This window comes from Anabrus simplex, chromosome 1, assembly GCF_040414725.1.
Source record: "Anabrus simplex isolate iqAnaSimp1 chromosome 1, ASM4041472v1, whole genome shotgun sequence".
Classification (NCBI taxonomy): domain Eukaryota; kingdom Metazoa; phylum Arthropoda; class Insecta; order Orthoptera; family Tettigoniidae; genus Anabrus; species Anabrus simplex.
In genome coordinates this window covers 829,162,879-829,185,617 of record NC_090265.1, presented here as the reverse complement: position 1 = coordinate 829,185,617, position 22,739 = coordinate 829,162,879, and the positions used below count along the sequence as shown (strand labels likewise).

The 22,739-nt window shown below is 39.5% G+C and overlaps 1 protein-coding gene across 1 annotated transcript in view; it reads left to right on the top strand.

Annotated features, from left to right (window-relative positions):
* The window catches only part of CSN4 (COP9 signalosome subunit 4), a 109,127-nt gene extending 86,643 nt beyond the window's left edge, over positions 1 to 22,484 (top strand). The window contains exons 8-9 of the mRNA XM_067147241.2: positions 9,342 to 9,542; positions 22,193 to 22,484. Coding sequence (XP_067003342.1) covers positions 9,342 to 9,542; positions 22,193 to 22,326 — 335 coding nt within the window. The 3' untranslated portion in view covers positions 22,327 to 22,484. The remainder of the gene's footprint in view (positions 1 to 9,341; positions 9,543 to 22,192) is intronic.
* The last annotated feature ends 255 nt before the right edge of the window (positions 22,485 to 22,739 follow it).

The following is a 22,739-nucleotide window of genomic DNA, read 5'->3' as shown; positions in this document are numbered from 1 at the left end:
TGTTTCGGGGTGGACAGATCAAAATGCCAGGATCCCTTACGCGGAACTTCCTGGAAACATCGAACTCCGGTTCGGGTGAATAAACCCTGCACCACATTGATGTTACGGAAACAGTAACATCCAATGAAACGTCGGCAGGCCTGCTCTCTTCATCGGAATCACTTTCAACTTCAGATTCTGGAATATATTCTTTCCCGCTCTCAGAAGAATCATCAGCTAAAGAAAATATATCGCTGGAAGAGGAAGCATCCCAATCATCTTCAGGAACTTTGTGAATATCACTTGAATCACGTAGCTCATCAGCCAGGATCAAAGTTTACACTTCAAAAGAAACAATTTAAGAATAAACTCAATCTGTTGAAAGATAATGAAAGATATTCACAGAAACTCACAGGAACAGCGAGCGAGCGCGAAGTTACATAGCAACTGAGACAGCAGAGTAGCTGATTTTATACCTACCCTGACCTTGACTGAGTCATTTTCGGCTAGTGAGGAATGTGTGTTGAAAGACTTGAAGCTTCCCCTTCAATGTCTTACTTATTAAAATAGCGTAAGTGAACAATAAATGATGTTATGACTGGTTAAGCGAATGCATGTACTATGCGTCGCGCGTGAGGCGTTGGCATTCTAGTGACACTCTATTGTGTCGCAAGCGCGACGTTTGGCAGTTCTAGGGTTAATGAGCCTTTTCCAGTTTTTCCTGCCCATATACAACTTGACATGGAGAACATCATCCACTGTCCATCCTCTGGTAACTAGATCAACCTTGATCATGTCCATGCATTGGATTTTAGGTCTTCCTGCAGGTCTTGCCTGTCTTTCCAAATTTATTCTGGCTATTCTTGTAGGCTCCATCCTCATCACATGCCCATACCACCGTAGTCTGGATGTGCCGATTCGGTCTAATAGGGATGTCTTTATTCTGGCTTCTTTCCTCACCTCCTCATTTCTTAACTTGTCCGTCTTGGTCTTCTGGATGGTGGATCTAAGAAATTTCATCTCTGATGCTTGCAGTCTTGATGAATCTCTTTTTCTGAGGCTGTACGCTTCAATACCATAGGTCAATATTGGTATGAAATAGCTGTTAAACATATCAGTTTGGCCGGTTTTGGAATAATGTCATCCCATAAAAGTGTTCTTACTTGTTGGTAGAATTCTCATCTCTTTTGCACTGTGTTTGTAATTTCCTTTCTGACCAAATTATCACTGGAGATTAAATTTCCAAGGTAAGGAAAACTATCCACACACTCTAGCTGGTGGTCTCCCAGTTTTGCACTTGCTGGACGCCCTTCTCTGTTGACTGCCATCCCACTGTCTTGGTCTCGCTGATGTTGAGGTTATATTCCTGGAACTGGGATTTCCATACGTTGAGTCTGATCTGTACTTCCTCTTCTGTTTCACCCCAAATCATGATATCATCAGCATTCAGTTCACCTAACTTTCCCTTGACGTTCTTCATTAGATTGTCCATAACAGTGATAAACAGTAGTGGGAAAAGTGCACTTCCTTGCTGAACTCCACTCTTGGTCTCAGCCATGATGATTGACCTTCCCCAGTTTGTACACAGCTAATACAGTCTTTGAACAACAACTGAATTTTCCTTACCAGCCCTTTAGGCACATTTCTTTTCCTCAGGCACTCCCAGATATCATAGGCCTTTTCTATATCCAGGAATACAATGACCAGGTCCTTGCCTTTCTCCCAATACTTTTCCATCATCATGCGGGTGCTAAAAATTAGATCCATTGTTGATCTCTTACTTCTGAATTCATATTGCTCCCCCTTTAACTGTGGTTTAATGATGGTTCTCAATCTCCTTTCTATGATCTTCTCTAGAATTTTTGGCCCATGAGACAGCAGTGTTATTCCTCCATAGTTGGTGGGTTTCCATCTGCTGCTTTTCTTAAACAGGGGAATTATAACACCCTTGCTCCAATCTGCAGGTATTTTGTTGTCTGTCCATACGGCATTTAGTACTCTGTGCAGGCATTGTATACTCTGGATGCCTGCTGCCTTTATCATGTCCGCATTCACTTCATCTGCACCTGAAGATTTTCCTATAGGCATAGATTTTAAGGCTCTCTCAGTTTCTGTCCAAGTGATGGGAGGTTCTTCATTGTAGGCTTGGATTTCCGGTTCTGTATTTTGTTCTTGAACTGGTCTATTCAGTAGGCGATCAAAATGGTTCTTCAGGACTTCTCTCATGTCACTTTCTGTCCTAACCATGTTTCCATTTTATCTTCAAGTGCCTTTATGGCATTCATTGGTTTCCTTTTACCTCTGATAACACTATACAGAAGTTTCTTATTGCCTCTACTGTCTTCCTCCAGTTTCTGAGTGAATATATTCCATGCCTTGGTCTTTTCTTCTGTAACTGTTCTTTTAACATCCAGTTTCTTGTTTCAGTATAATTGTTCAAGATTTCTGATCTTTGCTTCGTCTCTAGTAAGATCTGGTTTATTTTTCTCCTGATCCCTTTCTTTCCGCAAGAGATTTCTTTCCCCGATTGCTGCTCTCACTCTTTCATTCCACCAAAGTGTTTCTTTCTCCCGTGTTTCATACTTGTCTTTCCACAAACTTCAGTTGCTTCCTTAACCGTTAATATATATAATAAATATTTATTGCAGCTAATAGCCAAAAGAGAGAATGATACAGACAAGGTAAAAACGAATATAGAATACATTATAAGTGCTAGCAGGCTAGTCGTTACAACAGAAAGACGTCAAGGATTCAAGTCTATGTGTACAGTGCGTCGCATGATACCTTTCACAATATTTGCCGCAGCGTTCGCATACACATTCTGCGTCTGGTTGGTGAAACTTCTTCAACCTGCACAGCTTATGATGGAAGCCATGTACGACGAAGCGTGTGACCGTGTGTCTTAGTTCGTAATTTCCCCGTTTCCAATCGTTGCAGGTCATTGCATCAGTGATGTAAAAATCCCACCAGATGTCTCTCTTCTTTGCTTGCAGCTTCTGCATGAGTTGCACGTGTGCTGGTGTCGACTGTAGCGGCAGGTGAAGGCGGAGCTCTTCCACGCAATATAATTCACGTGTTAGTTTGTAAACTAGTCTTGATGGCGTGTATTTTGAGACACACAGAACCTTCTTCAAGAAAGTCGCCTTTAGATTTTCTAGCTTTTCCAGGTGTTTCAGCTTGAGGTGTGTCCAGATATTCTCTAATCTGTATGTTACGACAGTTGTAACCTTGAGAAGAAAGAGTTCCAATGCTGTTTTGATGGAGAGTTTTCTCAGCTGTCTGATGTCATTCATGGCCCTCGTAGCCGCGCCGATCCTATCGTTAACGTGGAGCGTAAAGACGTTGCCAGTTTTCTGGAGTGTCACGCCCAAGTTCTTGAAGTTAGGGACGCTCTCCAGGGGTTTTCTGTGTGTGTGAAAAACTGCTGGTTTACCTACTTTTCTGAAAGTCATTGACACAGTCTTGTCTTCGTTTAGGGTGAGCTCGTTTTCTTCCGCCCATTCCAGTAGCAGATCAAATGCAGATTGCAGCTTCTTTTCCGAACTCGAGGCCAACACAATATCATCAGCGTACATATATAGAATTACTTCCTTCGAGACTACCTGTGTGATATCTGCCGTTGCGATGATGAACAGTAGTGGGCTTGCAATACAATGGTTGTTTGTTCTATTGGAATGGATGTTGTGATTCCATCGCTTATCTCTATGTAATTTGAGGCCAGGATGTTCGCGATAAGCCGTTTTGTATAGCTGTTTCTTCTCATTTGTTTTCCTAACTTCTCTATAATGATTCTCCTATTGAGCGTGTCGAAAGCCTTGGAGAAGTCTATAAATATGGCATGTAATTTTCCTTTTGGGACTGTCAGGGCTGTCTCGATATCACTTAGAAGGCATTGGATGGCCTGTGTTGTAGATCTTCCTTTTCTGAAGCCAAATTGCTCCTCCGGGAGCTTGGGGTCGATTTCTCTGTTGAGGTGTTGACATAAGAGTTTTGTTAGAATTTTGAATAGCGCGCATTCTAGGGCGATGCCTCGATAGGAGTTTGGGTCCTCGGTGCTTCCCTTTCCTTTATACAACAGTTTTACTGTGGACCTTCTCCAGCCACGGGGAATATTTCCTAGCCTGCGACATTCATTCAGGAGGGAAGTTATTGCTTCCTTCAACACTGGGAGAGCGATTTTAAGGTGCTCATTACATATATTGTCTGGGCCACACGCTTTATTATTTTTTGAACAGAGGATAGCGGACTCTACTTTCTCAATTGTGAATATCTCCATGTCGAAGTCAGAGTCCCCCTCGATCTCAGGGGTATCCGTTGGTCGAGTATCCTTGTACTGCAGTACATTGCTAAGGTGAGTCACCCATGTCTCCATAGGGATGCTTCTGCAGTATCTTGGTTGCCTTGGGTTCAATGCTTTGTATGGGCACTGATCTGCTGCCGCTATCAGCCTCCGCTCCTCTTGCTCCTGATACCGTTCCTGTGTTTCTTTTATGAGAGTCTTGTATGTCTTCCTATGATTAGAATATTCCCTTAGATGATTGTCAGTTGGATCTTTGAGAGCTGTGTGTAGGGCATCCAATGTGATCCTGCGAAGTCTGTAACAGGCTTCGTCAAACCATGGTTTCAATTTTCGTGTTATAGTGGCCTCTGGTATGACTTCGCCCTGTAAAAGATGTTCGAGCATGTTTGCTGCTTCGTCAAGATCTCCTTTCCGGGCCTTTTCCGAGATTGCCTGGTTGTCGGTCTCACTTATGAACTGGTGTAGAGTCTTTCTTGAAAATTTTAATGTTTTTGGCTTATCCTGTTTGTTGCCATGACTGAGTAGGAAAGTCGTTTCTACTAGTTGGTGTTTCCGGTAGGGGGTCGGGATTATGTCTTGTTTTATTGGCTTTATTTTACCTTGATTCGAAAAGTCGAGATCTATGGTGCTGGTGCCGTTATAACAGACATACGTCTTCCGGTCTTTGTTGTTTACCAGAGATATCCCTTCCTCTTCTAAGTAGCCTAAGACCTCTATTGTCTTCTGTGATGGAATGTCAGTGCGGCAATTTAGGTCTCCTGCTAGGATGATGTTATCCTCCTGTTCCGTTATACTCAGAGCAGTGCCTATTTCATCAGTGATCTGATAAGATGTGAAACCTGGCTGAAAATACACACATATTAACACGCACAGTTTAGTCTTCACTACAAGAACATTGTTGTTTTTATACATGACTTGGAATGGTGTGAAGTGAGCCTTTAAAAGGCAGGTGATTCCTCCTTTCAGCCTCCCCACCATACCTTGCTCTGCCAAATTGTTCACTGTGTAGTGATTTCTCGCATTCTAATCTGAAGTTAGGAAGGTTTCAACCAGTATTACGACGTCATATGGGTCAGAAATGTTTTCTGGTGTTGAGTTCGTGGCGTTTATCAGGCCTTCAATATTCCATAGAAGTAACTTGACTTCCTGATTGCTTGCATCTCGCGAGATTTCATGGTCAAAAACGAAAAGGCCGGTAGATCACATCCGCTGGCCAAAAGTTTGGTTCGTAAGCATCCTCCTTCCTCTCGAAGGGAATCCCAACTTTAAAGGCTTTATTCTCACCTCTGGTGATGAGCTCCTTACATTTTATGCTGGTTTCGATTCCCTTGTCTTTTATGTAGTCTACATCGCTTGCGGTTACATCTGGATTCATGCGTCCTATATAAAGCCATGCAGTCTTGTTTGCGGCACATAGTTTTCCGGCGGGTGCCGTTGATGTACCCTTTTGTATCCTCCTTTGTGCACGGGGTGTGAAATGATCTTGGTCTTGATCTCCTGCCCCTCCGTCTACTGGTCGTCTTATGGCAGGGGAGCGCTCGCTATGATGTAGTGGTTGTTGTCGTTGTTGCTGTGGACCGGGACCTCCCAGATCTACTACGGTTCCTTAACCAATGTGTCCCTTAGTCTGGTCTATTCTGCCTCTCCATTTTTCCTTTCATCTCTTGGTAACAGGGTTTTTATCCGGTTTTGATACTCGGTTCTCTTATCTGTTTTCTGGAGTTCCCATATTTTGATTTTTGGCATTTTCCTGTTCTGTATTTTTGACACACAGAAGTTTCTCAGGTCTGCTACTAATAGACGGTGGTCACTGTCAAAGCTCTCGCTGGGTATTACTCTGACATCTGTTACAATTCTGTTCCTTTCTTGATCTGAAATGACAATCAATTACAGTCTTCTGTAGTCCATCCCAACTGTATCATGTTATCTTATGGCTCTGTCTCGTCTTGAACCAACTATTTTTCACCACCAACCCATTCCTCATACAGAAGTCAAGGAGTTGTTCACCTGTCCACTTTATCCATGAGGTCCCATTGCGTTCTCATATCCTGTTCTATCTGTGCATTCAGATCTCCTGTAATGATTACTCTCTCTTTACTAATAACTTCTTCCAAATCATCAGGAAACTGGATCTTATCATCTTGACAACATCCACTTTGAGGTGCATACACCTGTACCAAAGTTAGTTCTTCTTTCCCTAAATGCACAGTCACCTTTATTATTCCCTCACTAACATACTGAATGTCAGCAACTCTTTATAGATCTTTACTCTTGATAAAACCAACACCATTCCTCATCTCTTTGTCATTTCCATGCCAATACAGTGTATACTGTTTTCTTAATTTCTTCATTCCTTTCCCTCTCCATTTGGTTTCACTCAGCCCCAGTATCATTAATTTCCTCCTTTTCATGAGGTCCACTAGTTCTTCACATTTTTCTGTGAGACTGAGTAAGTTGATGGTCCCAATCCGTGTTAGTCTCCTCAGGGATTTTTTCATTTTTGCAAGACCATGTCTATCATCAGGCCATGAACCATCATCCCTGACATGATTATGCTCATTCTGGCGTCTTAATTTAGTTGATAAATGTGTTCCGAGGCTCATGTGTTTTGAAAGCAACTACAAATAAGCTCTTGCTAGGCCAACGTAATTGAGGATTTTCTTTTGGGGTTTACTCCGTTAGGCTTTGAGGATCCCTCCTCATCTCACAAGGCAATGAGTTCCATCTGTACTACCCCCAGAGGAATGGGTTGACTCCTCCGCCAGCTCCACCATACCGAATCATATTCTCTGCTTTTGCTGCCATTGAGGTCTTCACTCATTACCCTGAGCCTTTACCAGATGTTACACACTGGGTCAGTGTGCTCTGGGACTCACATAGGCAGGGGTGCCACTCCCTGGGCAGGGCTGCCTCTAAGAGGGTCCCTACCTGTTACCTGTATATGGATCAAAAATTAATTTCGTACGATTATGGAAGATATGCGTGCTGTGGGCCTCAACCCTCGGGACATCCTAGACAGTAGGGTTGGGCACTATGTCCCTGTTTCGGCACAATGTGCCGGTGCACAGTTATGTTCCGCTGTTCCAGAACACCGAGTGTCAATTGTTCCGAAACATTCTCAAGCGAGCCGGAGACACTGACCCGCTGTCCCATCAGAAGCGCCACTATGCACTGCCCTTCGCCTACTAGCTGAACTGTGCAGCGGGCGCACGGGACGCGGGACTGTAACTGCACAGTGTAGAGAGAACTTCGAGAGGCAACATTACATGCTCCGCGCCAGTGGGAACTGGGAATGTGCCTGTTCGGAACGTGCTGTGTGGTGTGTGCCTGTGTGTAGTTATGGCCATGGTCCAGCATAAAGCTGCAGGGAACGTGAACGAACAGTCGGAACACTGACATTTGCGCCCACTAATCACGTTTAAAGGCTACTTTTAGGTTAAGATTTTTCCGGTCAATATAAAATACACATAACACTGTTACAATCGCGGTGCAGGTGTTTAAAAGTAACCAATTCAAGAATATTTTCACCAGTTGAATGTATTGGCCTGTATTGTGAGTAATTAGTGAGTAATTAATATCTCGAAAATTTCCCTCAACACTTTCTCGGGGATTGACGTTAAACATTAATTTGGACTTTAAGGAAACTTTTAAGCCCAAGAAAAATATGGGTCGTCGCTTTGGAATTAAAAATATAACTGGATGAATACATTGTACTTTCGTGCTGTTAGGCCGGGCGCACATTGAGAAGCAGTTGGCCGCAGAGCAGAACAGCGCGAAGCTTACGAAACTGCGAAGTGGACGTGAGTGCACATTGCCACGCAGGGTCTCGTTGGTTTTCAAAAATAACATGTTTTCTTTAGACTCTGTGATACTGGGCCATCCAGTATAAAGAGGCTCTTTTTTTCTTTTTCTGCAAGCATTAGCGATTTTTCTCATTTTGTTAGTCATCTTTACAATTTCCCTTGAGCTGATGGCAACGCGGTTATTCAGCTTAAGACAATCGCAATTCTTTTTCTTTTTCATATGCATTGTTTTACATGTTTTTACGGCTGACGATGACCTGGACTAGGGTCGAAACCGGTCCCATTTATTTTTACTATTAAATAAAAATGTAATCACTACATTTCTTTCCTATGTATTGAATAGGTTGAACCTCTTTCAATTATTTAATTTTTAACGTTAATACTTTCAATACGGAACAATGAAATTTTTATCTTTAAATCAACCCTACTAGGCAGGGCCAAATGGCAAAAATATAGCCGAATAGCGGATACCATTTGATGGGAAAAGCACTAGGAAAGAGAGAGGGACCTGTTAAATCTCATGCTGCAAAATAAACATTTATTTTGTAGGCTGTGTTATTTTACCATGTATCTTGTTTGAAAGTATTAATGTTGTAATACTGGGACAGTTCGCTAACCTTCTTTTATGATAGGGAAGGAAGTTTGTTATGAAAATACAAATATGGCAGAAACATATTTGTAGTAAGATATTTCATGTAACACATTTGATATAAGTATACTAGAGCTTAGCATAGCATCGTATACAACTGGCCTCGATTCCATTCCTGGCTGTACCACAAATTTAAGACTGGTTTGGTGGTGGTGGAGGTGATTGTTATTATAAGAAGCAAAACGAGATTTTCAGGTCCCAGAAAAGGATGCACCAAGCCTCTGGTAACATAATTGTGTAGAGAAATTAATTGAATTCTCGCTCTCAGCCACCCTAGATTGTTTATTCAACTCAGGCAAATGCCTAGTTGAACCTAACATATAGGCCATGGCTGCTTCATTTTCACTTCTCTCAGTAGACTCACTCCTGACAAATAATGAGGCGTCATGACAACAAAGAAAGCACATGGATGTTCTTTCTTTATATATATATTTTTGTAAATTTATATTATATCCTTGTTTTGATAAGCTGGTTTTTCTTTCTTTCTCTACGAAATATTAATCAGAAAGGAATATGTTTTTGGTGGTGGGATTAATACCAGTACTGCTTTTTCTAATTCTTTGTAATATTCTATATTTTAACTTTTTCTTTTGTCTGTTTCATTTTTCAGGTTCCACCATCCTAGAAAGAGCTGTAATAGAGCACAACTTATTGTCAGCTAGTAAATTGTATAACAACATAACGTTTGAAGAACTTGGTGCTCTGCTCGAAATTCCACCAATTAAGGCAGAGAAGATTGCTAGCCAGATGATAACAGAGAGTCGTATGAATGGATACATCGATCAGATTGATTCTATTGTTCATTTTGAAAGTGAGTATAAACAGTTATTGTCGTCAGGTATCACCTTTAATAGTGTCTTACAGTTGCATATACTTAAATATCCTGGAAGACCCCGGAGGATAGTCTGGAAGCCCTGTAATGATTGCCCTTCAGCACAGCCCAGAGAACACGTATGATTTCAGGGATATCGCAGACGTGAGCAATCATTGGTCCCCAAAGCATAAAAAGCTAAATAAGTACACTTCAGTCATGAGCTCCTCGATATACAGTAGAATGTTTCCTTAGCCAGTTTGTAGATCCTCGTCGGTGTCGCTTTCCCCACTCTTGGTGCACACTTGAGATAACATGATTGTACATTTTCAATTTTGCTCATTGTTAGTTTGTCACAGATAATTTCTAATCCACACATTGCTATGGGAGATGTGCTGTATTTGGCCGCGTATATCTTGCACATTTTCTCTGAAAATGTTCAACCTTAAAAGTCAGGGCGCAGGGTATATGTGGCAAGTTAATACCTAAATCAAACTTGATTGAAATTAAAATACATTTCAGAAGTTATAAAATCTCATGTTTCTCGTAATAGATTGCATTTTTAGTATATTCCGTAACATCTTAGATAGGTAGATTAGATAGATAGATAGATAGATAGATAGATAGATATGGTTTATTTTAACTGAATATTAACAATTGTAGAATTGTTTTTGTAGCTGAATTCTCTCCTCTGCTGTTTCCACTTCTGTTTCATTGCACAGAAGAACAAGAAGAAAATAATCTCTTATATTTTTCACATCTTATGATTACCAGAAAAGAAGACAGGAGGGCATTGGGTCAAAGAAATTCAATAGGATCTCAAAACAGTTGGACTCGAAATTACAGATGCAGAGAACAAGAATAAAATGACCGCCCTTCTTAAGAATCACAAATTTTTAACTGAAATGATGCACAAAAGGCTTGTAGAGATTTCAGTCAAATTAAGAACACTGCAATCAGAACGAATGAAGAAGTACTGGCACATGAGAAGAATCAAATAGTACAACCATCAGAGAAAAAGTGTACATGGAACATTCAAGTGGTCCAATGTGGCCAATAAAGCTAATAATAATAATGTCATGGTGTGGGTTACTGCAGTCGTGTCCTAGTTCGTGAACATGGGCAATGGCTGAGTAGCCTAGTAAGTGGTCCTGAGAGTCGGGATACCAGTTGCTACGGAATGGGAGTGGGCATCTTGGACATATTGTGAGTCATGGCTCTCCTTGTGCTCAGGCGGCTAGGACTGTACAATCCACCAATGGTCCCTAACCCGTTACATGAGAGATCCTAACTTGTACTATGTGTAAGTAGGGTAGCATCCTGCTTCACGAATTTACTGAGCTCAGAACATTTTAAGCAAGCCTCGGACCTATGGGAGTAACGGAGTCTCACTCCCATTTGACAGGCAAGGGACTCCTTGGAAAGAACTTGGTGAACGAAATGGAATTCGATGGGGAGCTATCAATATTAATGGGGCTTATGGAAGAAAGAAAGTAGAACTTGCTGAGTCAGCAAAGAGGATGATGCATCTGGATGTGCTAGGAGTAAATGATATTCGGTTAAGGGGAGATAACGAGGAAGAGATAGAAGATTATAAAGTGTACTTGACGGGTGTTAAAAAGGGAAGAGCAGAGTGTGGGGTAGGGCTGTTCATCAGGAATACTATTGCACGCAACATCGTTTCTGTTAGGCACGTAAATAAGCAAATGATGTGGATAGATTTGGCAGTTGGAGGAATTAGTTAAATTAATGAACTTCATTGTTTGTCCGTATTGAACCAAGATTACAACTTTTATTATAATTTGGCTCCACCTTATTCAATACATAAAAATTGTTGTGTAGATGTAATTACAACATATATTTCAATCAGTACTAGTTTCGACGCCTCACTGTGTCGTCATCAGCTAGTAGAAGTTTGTAGAAAAATTGACAATCATATAAGTTTATTAATGTCAAATTGATCACAATTTAAAACCATTTAACCCTATCAACAACATGACTGTGTTAAAAATATACTGTCTCTTAGTTCATATTTACTAGTAAATACTGTCAAGTTTCATGTTGTTAATATGGTTTTAAATTGTGATCAGTTTGATGTTGATAAACTTATATGATTGTCAATTTTTCTACAATCTTCTACCAGCTGATGATGACATAGTGAGGCGTTGAAACTAGTACCAATTGAAATATATGTTGTAATTACATCTACGCAACAATTTTTATGTATAGAATTAAGGTGGACCCAAATTATAATAAAAGTTGGAGGAATTAGGACGAGAATTGTCTCAGTGTATTCACCATATTAGGGTGCAGATAAGGATGAAGTTGACAAGTTTTATGAAGCATTGAGTGACATCGTAGTTAGGGTCAACAGCAAGGATAGGATAATGCTAATGGACGATTTTAATGCGAAAGTTGGAAATAGAACTGAAGGATACAAAAGGGTGATTGGTAAATGTGGGGAAGATATGGAAGCTAACAGGAATGGGAAGCGTTTGCTGGACTTCTGTGTTAGTATGGGTTTAGCAGTTAAGAATATATTCTTCAAGCACAAGGCTATTCACCACTACACATGGAAGGGTAGGAGTACCAAATCCATAATCGATTATATCTTAACTGACTTTGAATTCGGGAAATCTGTTAGGAATGTATGGGTTTTCTGGGGATTTTTTGATGATACAGACCACTATCTGATTTGTTGTGAACTAAGTATATTTAGGCCTAGGATAGAGAAAGTGAAAACTGTCTGCAAACGAATAAGGATAGAAAATCTCCAGGACAAAGAAATTAAGTACATGGGTATGATTAGTGAGAAGTTCTGAACAGTGGACAGTAAGCAGGTTCAGGATATAGAAAGAGAATGGGTGGCCATACAGGGATGCTGTAGTAGAAACAGCAAGGGAATGCCTAGGAACAACTGTGTGTAAAGAAGGGGAAAAGCAAACATCTTGGTGGAATGATGAAGTGAGAGCAGCTTGTAAACGTAAAGAGAAGTCTTATCAGACTTATCAGTCTTATCAGGCTCCAAACAAGGGCTGATACAGACGTAGATGAAAGAAACTGAGCGAAACAAATAGTTGTTGAATCCAAAAAGAATTTGTGGGAAGATTTTGGTAATAACCTGTAAAGGCTAGGTCAAGCAGCAGGGAAGCCTTTCTGGACAGTAATAAAGAATCTTAGGGAGGGAAAAAGGAAATAAGCAGTGTTTTGTGTAATTCAGGTGAACTCATAATAGATCCCAGGGAATTACTGGACAGGTGGAGGGAATATTTTGAAAATCTTCTCAACGTAAAAGGAAATCTTCCTGGTGGTGTCGCGAACAACCGAGCTCATGGGGAGGAGGAAAATTAATACTGGTGACCCATGTCCTGCATATAACATGATACTGGATAGAGATGGAGTAGAGTGCGGTGAACTCGTGTGAGATCCAGAAGCCTTCTATAACTTAACAAATTATACAGATGGTTATAATGCTGAAAGAAATATGAATGTTTCATGTCATTGTTCACGTGAAATTAGAGTTAAGTTTAAAGATTATTTATCAGGGACTCTGTTACACAGTGAAGTAGACTAACAATTGTGTTGTAGTGTTTTAGTTTTGCATGTATGAATAGGCATTTTTATTGTGGATGTCCCAGTTGTTATTTGGATCAAGGCTATTTCGTTTTTTTCTGCAAGATAATTGAATTGGGTGACAATTTTGACTTTATTACCATTTATGCTTACTTTTTTTTTTTAACCCTAGAACAGGCAACTGTCAAATATTCGGCACTTCGGTCCCTGCTGTAGCGACACTGTCAAATATTCAATGTGTTTGTATTTCTTCTCGTAATTTCCACATTTCTTCAACATGTCATGACAGTCTACTTCTTGTCATTCTCAATGTCGACAGCGGTCGTGAATTCAGTTTCATTGCCATTTACAACCTCCTCGGGCGCAGTTTCACAGAAATAAATTAGTGCAGTTTTCTGACGATCTGTTTGAGTGATTGTAAACAAACCTTCAGAGTCTCTGTTTTGCTATTTTGTTTAATTTTGTTTAATTTAATTTTGTAGTTTTTCCTTCGGTGCGAGTTATTTACTTCTGTATATGTATTATTTGATTTATTATATACATTTTTAGTACAATAAGTATTTAAATGTGGCATCTTCACTTCATTATGGAAAATTTGTAATGAAGTAGTGCAAAATTTGTTGAAAGATGGAAGTGACACATCTCACTTTAAGGTTATTGAGAATGAACTTTCAGATTCAGAGTCAGATTTGGAATGTTTATCAGCTATTTCTTCGCATCAAATATCGGAAAATAGAAGTGATGACCAACCTCCCATAAAGCAACCTATCATAACAATGTGGTCTAAGGGCACACCGCCAAATGATTGCATGCCAATACATTTTACATAATATTTTCAAGAATATACCTTTCAGAGTGATGGAACTTTTGCTAGTGTATTACAGATACATTGTTGGCAATCTGTATATCTCAGTTTGTTTGTGACATGTTGCAGTTTTGTGTACATATTATTGAAAGTTTTATTATTGTTATTTTGAATTTAGGATTTACACTTTTTTAATAGACTGTACATTTTTCTATTCAAAAGATTTATGCAATTTTGTATCACCGTGACAATCCTCAGTGTATTCGCTTTATGTAGATGCATAAAACTTCGTAGATTTATTTCATATCTCGCAAATATTTTGTATTTTATTTAGACAAGTTGCCATATATGGCTGCCACCACAAGATTTAACACTGCCAGTTCTAGGGTTAATGATGTTGGTCCTCGAGACATAATTATTGTCTTTTCAGATCATATTTTGATATGTTTATTAGATGGATGTTAACACCTTTTAAATTCTTCTTCTTGTTTTTTTTCTTCTTCTTCTTCTTCTTCTTCTTCTTCTTCTTCTTCTTCTTCTTCTTCTTCTTCTTCTGCTATGGTACATGCTGACAGGTAGAGTGTGTGTTAAAGAAGCAGGTTTGTTTGTGTAATTCTTGTGAATATTTAGCATGTCTGATTCAAGTATGCAGAATTTCGACAATGAATCCATAATGGAATTCTTATGGAAGACACGAGTTCTGAAAATGAGGATGAGGATAACAATTACACACTAAGTAAACATGATGACTCTGGCACTTCAAGCAAGTAAATGTGGATAATGAGCTCATTTCAAATTGGTGTGAATTGTAACGTAGTTTTATACCGCTTCCTGAAGTGGGTTCTGTAATATTGTTTTATACTGCTTCCTAAAAATATGGGTGTTTCCCGTATACAGATGGCAACCTGCAGATGGCAACTCGATACAACCCCGTTGTCAAACAATGAGCAGTGGGAAAGAAAATTACTGGTTGTAAACAAGGATACTGGTGCCAATTGACCAATTAGGTCAGAATCTGTATTAGTGTGTTTCAGTAGATATGTCCACAATATTATACAGATTTTGAAATATTAACCAAACTGGCATCCATAGCTGTGTCAGAATTTTTTTCGTTTGTAAGCCTTATTATCTTCATAAATTTATATTGAAAAATTTCTGCAATATTATGATAATTAAAACTCATTTTTGTGCAGAAGAAAGTGTGATCTTTCTAAATATTCCAGAAGTTGTTATAATCATGGCTTACCCTAGCACTGAAAAAGTTTAAAAAACCATTTAAAATCCTGCAATTTCTGGGCAATAGCACATTCAAATATGGCTGTCTCCAATGTGTTAAGCCGTAGAGCCAGTTCTTCTGCCCCTTTACCGTTGGGAATATACCTCTTTTGCCATCAAGGGCATTTACTGATGTTCCTCATTTGATCCACAGGTGATTATTTGGGTAGGCCTTATTCACACCTGTCCTGTATATCTACAGGAATCTTCCCTATCAGCTATTAGGACGCACCATGTCGGGGTTGATGACCCCCACCCCAGTGTCTCGTTCACTGTCTCAGTTCAGAGCTCAACTCCCATGTAAGCTAACCAAGCACTGAAACTGTGTAAAATGTATAAATGACAAAATAAAATAATAAATGTTATTGGCTTTACGTCCCGCTAACTACATTTTGACAGTTTTCGGAGACGCTGAGGTGCTGGAATTTTGTCCCGCAGGAGTTCTTTTCCTTGCCAATAAATCTATCAACATGAGGGTGACGTATTTGAGCACCTTGAATACCACCGGACTGAGCAAGAATCGAACCTGCCAAGTTGGGGTCAGAAGGCCAGCGCCTCAACCGTCTGAGCTACTCAGCCCGGCAAAATAAAATACACTAGTAGATTAGAAAAAAGTGTGTATGTTTCTTCAGTCATGATAATTTTATACACTCTATATTGCTAAACTTCTAAAATAATAATAATAATAATAATAATGGAATGGTTTGTGGAATGGGTTACTGTAGTCACGTCCTATTTTGTGAACCATGGGCAACGGTTGAGTGGCGTAGTAATTGGTTCTGAGAGTTTGAGTCCCATCTGTTGTGCTAAATGAACCGAACGGGCTTACTTAACACATTCGAGGTGGTCCTATGTAAATGTACTACCCTCTAGAAATTTGCAAGATTTGTAATGGTATTTGAAATTTTTTCAATTTGAAATATTTTCAGTGCTAGGGAAACCAATGATTGGAATAACATTTGGAATATTTAGAAAGATATCACTTTCCTCTACACAAAAAATGAGTTTTAATTGTCATATTTTTAGGAAACTGTATAAAACTGTGTTACAGAATCCACTTCACATCAAATTGAAATAAGTTCATTATCTAAGTTTACATGCCTGAAGCGTCAGGATTATCATATTCACTTTGTGTGTAATTGTTATCCTCGACCTCAGTTTATGAACTCGAGTCTTCCATATGAACATCGTATAAATTTCGTACACTTGAATTAGACGTGTTAAATATTCTCAAGAATGACACAACCAAGCCAGCCTGTCAAATGCACACTCTTCCTGTCTGCACGCACGTACTTTCCAGCTTATTTCACAGCTGAGAGTGATGCAGCCTCAGGTTATGCAGGAAGGTGGCTGTGTTATCAGTGCCTTGAAAGAACAACTCTCGACTTATGCTAATTATGCTTATAGAATCTTCCAACAGTACTTTGGTGAAGTCACAGGTCGCTGAAAAGGCTGCTACTATTTTTAGCTACAGTAAAATCTTGCACCCATAGATTCTCCATGCTCCATCAGCAGGAATGAAATAACACACCATTGTGTTAATCCACTTTACTAACACAATTTGCAGCTCTAGAAACTGATCCTCATGCACTCGTTTCCTTTTGCCACTTACTCCTTCTTTGCAAGCACCTTCAAATTCTTAATCGTATGGTGATAACAACAAATTCATAAGTCCAGGTTCAAGTTTTTCAGCCACTCTACAGACTTTCTGGAAGATGAAACAGGTTGCTGGGGCTTCCGGAGTAGGCATGAAGAGGGCAGCACAGGATAACATGGTCCATGGTCTGCTCCTCTTCACTGCATTCACACATTGGAGAATCCATCTAACCCTATTTATGGCGTAAGAAATTGCAGCATCCACACCCAGTTCTCAGTCTGTTGAGGCTACACCTTAGTTTTCTTGGGAAGTCAAAACCCTTCATTTTCCAAGTTGGATTTAGCTCATGAGCATTAGTTCCAGATGTTGAATTTGACCACTCATCCCACCAGCTCTGGTTTAGATTTAAATTATCCCTAAAGAGTCGGCCGGCCAGTACATTTGCTGGTCTCCTAGATCAAAGTCGTTATGGCGATGGGTAACAAAATTCCTGGTGAACTGGTAATGAGGGAGATGACCGATCTTCTTTGCTTCTCTCAGCAGAGCTTCCTTTCTCCTCAGGTGGGTGGTGGGATATGACTAAGTACGGGTAACCAGTGGCGAGGTATTGACTTTACAGTATCCGTTATGCAGTGCATGGTATCATTCAGCTTAGTACCACTTTATACACATGTGCACTTTCCGACCAATGACAGAGGTGGATTGGGCAATTAAAAAGATGAAGATGGGAAAAGCTGTGGGAATAGATAAAGTAGCCATAGAAATGATCGAGGCTGCAGGACTAACAGGTCTCCAGTAGAGTAACAGAATACTCGAGTGTATGGAGATAGTAGAAAGTGCCAGAGGGTTGGGAAAAGGGGTTATAATACCAATATTCAAGAAGGGAGATATAATATGCAGTAACTACTGAGGAATCATCATCGTCTCCCATGTTGCAAAAATAATGGAAAGGATACTGGAAAGAAGAATTAGAAAAAAGATGGAAAGTTGTTTACATGAGGAACAATCTGGATTCAGAATTTGAGGATCAACAGTGGAACCCATTTTCTTTCTGAGTCAGATTATGTAATAGGGTTGAGAATATGGAAAGGATGTAGTAATAATTTTTAGAGACTTAGAAAAGGCATACGACAGCATCCCCAGAACAAAAGTTTGGGAAATCCTGACACACAGGAGCAGTGGCAAGGAACTAGACCTACTAACTTTTTTTTTACAATTTGCTTTACGTCACACCGACACAGATAGGTCTTATGGCAACAATGGGATAAGAGTGGGAAGGAAGTGACCCTGGCCTAAATTAAGGAACAGCCCCAGCATTTGTCTGGTATGAAAGTGGGAAATCACGGAAAACCATCTTCAGAGCTACCGACAGCGGTGTTTGAACCTACTATCTTCCGAATGCAAGCTGACAGCTACGTGACCCAAACCACATGGCCACTTGCTCAGTAATAACAATGTTAAAAGCAGTATATGATAACTGTTGCAGCTGTGTGAAGATAACTGTGGGTAGAACAGAATGGTTTGGAATTGACAATGGGCTAAAATAAAGTAGTGTGTTGTCACCTTTACTGTTCATAATGGTAATGCATTAGATTGTAAAGGCAGCAAGGGAAGATTATATAGAGGAGAAAGAATGAATGTAATGATGTTTATGGATGATTATGTGATCTGCTACCCACCAACCATCAGGTTGAGGAGAATGAGAGAGATGTGATCTGGAGAGATGATGTGGAGGTGGTACAACAACAGCTGAATGTACGGTAGGATTGAACAACGGGGATTGAGGATCACCGTAGAGAAGATTAAGGCAATGATGATAAGTAGAGGAAGTTAAGAAGGAAAAGGAGCTATCAAAATTGGAAACAAGGAACTGGAAATAGTAGAACACTTCAAATACTTGAAAAGTGAACTGACAGAAAATGGAAGACTGTATAAGGAAATTAGTAGGAGGATACAACTGTAGAGTGCCTTTAACACCAGGTACGTAGGTTAATATGGAATAAAGATGTACCAATGAAGGCTAAAGAAATGATTTGTAAGGGATATTACGTACCTATAATGACATGCAGCAGAAACCTGAACAATGACTCAGAGAGAAGTGTTACAGGCAGCTGAAATGAAATTTCTGAAGATTATGGTACATAAGACAAAGAGGGATAGAGTGAGAAATGAAGACATACAAAAAGAGCTAAATGTGCAAAAACGAATGACAACTAGAACAGAATAGATTGATGTGGTTTGGATATGTCAAGCAGATGAAAGAAGGAAGACTGCCAAGGCAAGCGCTGGGAAAACAGACGACAGGGAAGAAAGGATAAGGAAAACTAAGATTAATGATGGATGGACTCTGTGAAGAACAGCATAGGACAGCAGAACCTGGACTGATGCTTGCTTGTTGTATTAAGGGGCCTAACATCGGCCCAAAACCTGGACTGGAACACGGTGTTGGATGACAAATGGTGAAGAGAAACTATATTTGCTCCCACCTGGTATCCGCCAGAAAAGGGGAAATGATGATGATGGTGATGATTTTTTAAACTCGTGAGTATGCTGTTGTCCTTGTTTCATCAGCCATATACTGGTTTGTTGTAGCTGTCGTCTTAGGCACTATGTAATTACATCATACTTCCACTCCAGTTTGTTCAATATATTCATATGTTGATCTTTCCCTACCTTTCTTCCCTCTATACTTCTGTCAGATATTAAAGTCTGTACAAGTACTGAGTGTTTCAGTTTATGTCCTATCAATCTAAGTGATTCATTCTCCTTTCACAAATTTGATCCAATATCTCTTCACTTATGATCTGATCTGCTTACCTCACTTTCAACATTCTTTCATGATAAAACATTTCAAAAGGTTCTTTTCTCTTTCTGCATCAGTTTTATCTTACATTTCACTTTCATTATAATTGTCATATCATCTTACCTATTATTGAATTCAGTGAAAAAATTCCAGTATCTAACCATAAGACACGCAAGGAAATTATTGTTGAATAAAGTTTTGCGTGTTGGTTCTTAACTCCTTCGCTGAGGAAGTCTACTTTTGTCGACTTACTTCCCTATAGCATTCACTGCGGTAATCGACTTTTGTCGACTTGGTACTTTCCCGCTACAGTTTACTTGTGCATCTTTAATAAAGGGGCATTTAATAATACAAACACCTTTAGTCATGTATTGACTCTGTTCTAAGCATTGTTTGAAAACATAGCTGCCAATACTAGGCCTACTGTATGTTTATTTGTTATCTTTCACCCGCCAGCCTGCCAACATTCCTGTCAGCTGTCTGGCCGGTAGCAGGCTTTTGTCAGCAGCTATGAGTGTGCAGAACAACATAAGTAATGACAGTGAAGAAACCTTCAATCTTTTAATGGGCTATTCTGATTCAGACTGTTCATTAAATTTTGACCATGAAACAAGTGTACAAAGTGATGTGCATAGTGATTGTTCGGAAGAAAGTGGTAACGTGGAAGATCGTCATTTTGTATCGGTCTGGCAGAATATATTTTTTCTTTTTTCTTTCTAAAAAGTGCTATTTGTTCGGAGCGTCGACCTGTGAAGATCTTTTGCCCCTACTTGCACCATGTGTGGGAAACCTGCGTGTATTATGTAAATGGCGGAAGTGTAAAGTGTTGAATGTGAAGAAGGGAACTTTAAGGATGACACAGACACCCAGTCCCCAGGCCAGGGATATTAATCATTTACAATTTAAAACCCCAGACCCGACCGGGAATCGACCCCGGAGCCACGGGATAACAGGCGGACGCGTTGCTACCTACACCGCGGGGCCGGATTGGCAGAATATTAGTGATGATATAAGAATTTTAAAAATGAAATTATGTGACAAGGCTAATTTCGATATAACATTGAAAATTGGGACTTCTACAAGAGTATCAGCGCAGTCCGTTGGCGAAGCGAGGAAGACCTTCTGATTACATACCTCAAGTGTGCCTGACAGAGAGGCACTTTCTTGGGGAGCAGCAGGACAAGAGTCACAAACCTAATTGGGTTGTTTATTCCATTATACCAGCAAAATGTTCAAAGAAAGGATAGGGACTATGCGAGAGAAAACAAACAGGTTTTTTTTGTTTTTTGTTTTTGTAGAAATTGTGCAGGACAGCCTGCAATGTGCCCAGTTCCATGTTTCGAAGTGCATCACATGAATGTGTGTTTCAAGGTCAAATGTCACTGCTAGATTGCCAAAGGTGAGTTTAAAATAGGTGCAATGATGTTGAATGTCACAAACCTTTCAAAAAAGTTTCAGTTTATTTGGAAAATATGAAAAAAAAAAGCCATTGTTTAAAAATAGCGCAGCAAAAGAGATGAAGTATATAAGAATTTAAAATGTGGGTTTCCTAGATCAGGTGTGATAATTTCCCTAGGATGGTTCAAACATGAATTTCACATCAATCCTTGATCTGAAATGGGTGTTTGGTGGAAATCCTAGTACATTCTTGTAGCTTCTGCTAGAACCTGACTGAAAATTTAAATAACCAGCACTTTGAGAGCTGCTACTTGTCATGATGCCCATATCAGGTTTTCTTAACGATTCTTGTTACTGAGTTGTCTCGCTGTTCATCAATATTTAGTTGTTCCTCTCTAGACTAATTATAAATCTTGTAAAGTAGTGTTTTAAATTGTACCGAGCAAGTTGGTCATGTAGTTAGGGTTGTACTACTGTGAGCTTGCATTTGGGAGATGGTGGGTTTGAATCCCACCATTGACAGCCCTGAAGATGGTTTTCTGAATGCTTCACAAGAGGATTTTAAAATATGGTCCTCTTGACACCAAGGTATGGCTTTAGTTCATTCTAACACTTAACATGTAGCTTAGTTTTGAAATATATTTCTTGTTTGCATTTGGGAGATGATGGATTCAAACCCCACTGTCAGCAGCCCTGAAAATGGTTTTCTGTGGTTTCCCATTTTCACACCAAGCAAATGCCAGGGTACCTTAATTAAGGCCACAGCCATGTATCTTCCCAGTCCTAACCCTTTTCCTTCCTTGCATCACCAGAAACCTTTGATGTGTTAGTACAACGTTAAACCACTTCTTCTTGTACCATATCGCCATCAGATGTCGGCTGTCATCAGGGTACTCTGATTCTTGTTCTCAGCAACTCTGAAAAGAGGGGGGGGGGGGGGTACTGAGCCTATACCATTCTCGTAGATTTCGTAGCCAAGATATTCTCCTTTTTAAACCACAAGCAAAAGAAAACAGCTGCATCATAGTACAGGTTATAAGTTTCCACTCAAGGAAGAACTTGAGACTGATAACCAAGCCCAAGCATAATCAAAATGTGTTTCAATTCTTGTATGGAACTAGTTAATATAAAGGCATTGATGCTAATATTGTGGATTTTCTCTGGATTTAGTTTATAATTTTTATGTCCTCTTGTTTCAGCTCGTGAAGTACTCCCTACGTGGGATAAACAGATCCAGTCTCTCTGCTACCAGGTGAATCAAATTATTGAGAAAATAACCAGTAATGAACCAGAATGGATTTCAAAGGCTTTGGAAGAACAGATGGTTCACTAATGAAACTAGGAACTGTTGTCTTTGTTACAAATTCATTTTTCTTGTACTACTTTTCCTTTTTTTAATGTTATTTTTATCTATCCTCTGTCTTGAGATAGGTTAAAAATATAGTGTAATTTAAATTAATTTTGTTAAAAATAAAGTTCAGTAATAATCTTCTTTTTCTTACATGTTCATTGGTAATTACCAGGGCTGGGATTTTGATATAAATACATTTATTTTTTAGGTTTTTTTTTCATTAGCTACATTTGGTCATATCTTTACAAATTAGGATATTTTGAGTGATTTGAAACATATTTTATTTTTCATACTTGTCCATATTTCCAGCTTTAGTTCATATTTTTACATATTTGCAGAAAAGTCACATACATTTTCATAATTTAACATTTCATTTTAAATAATCATCATCATCA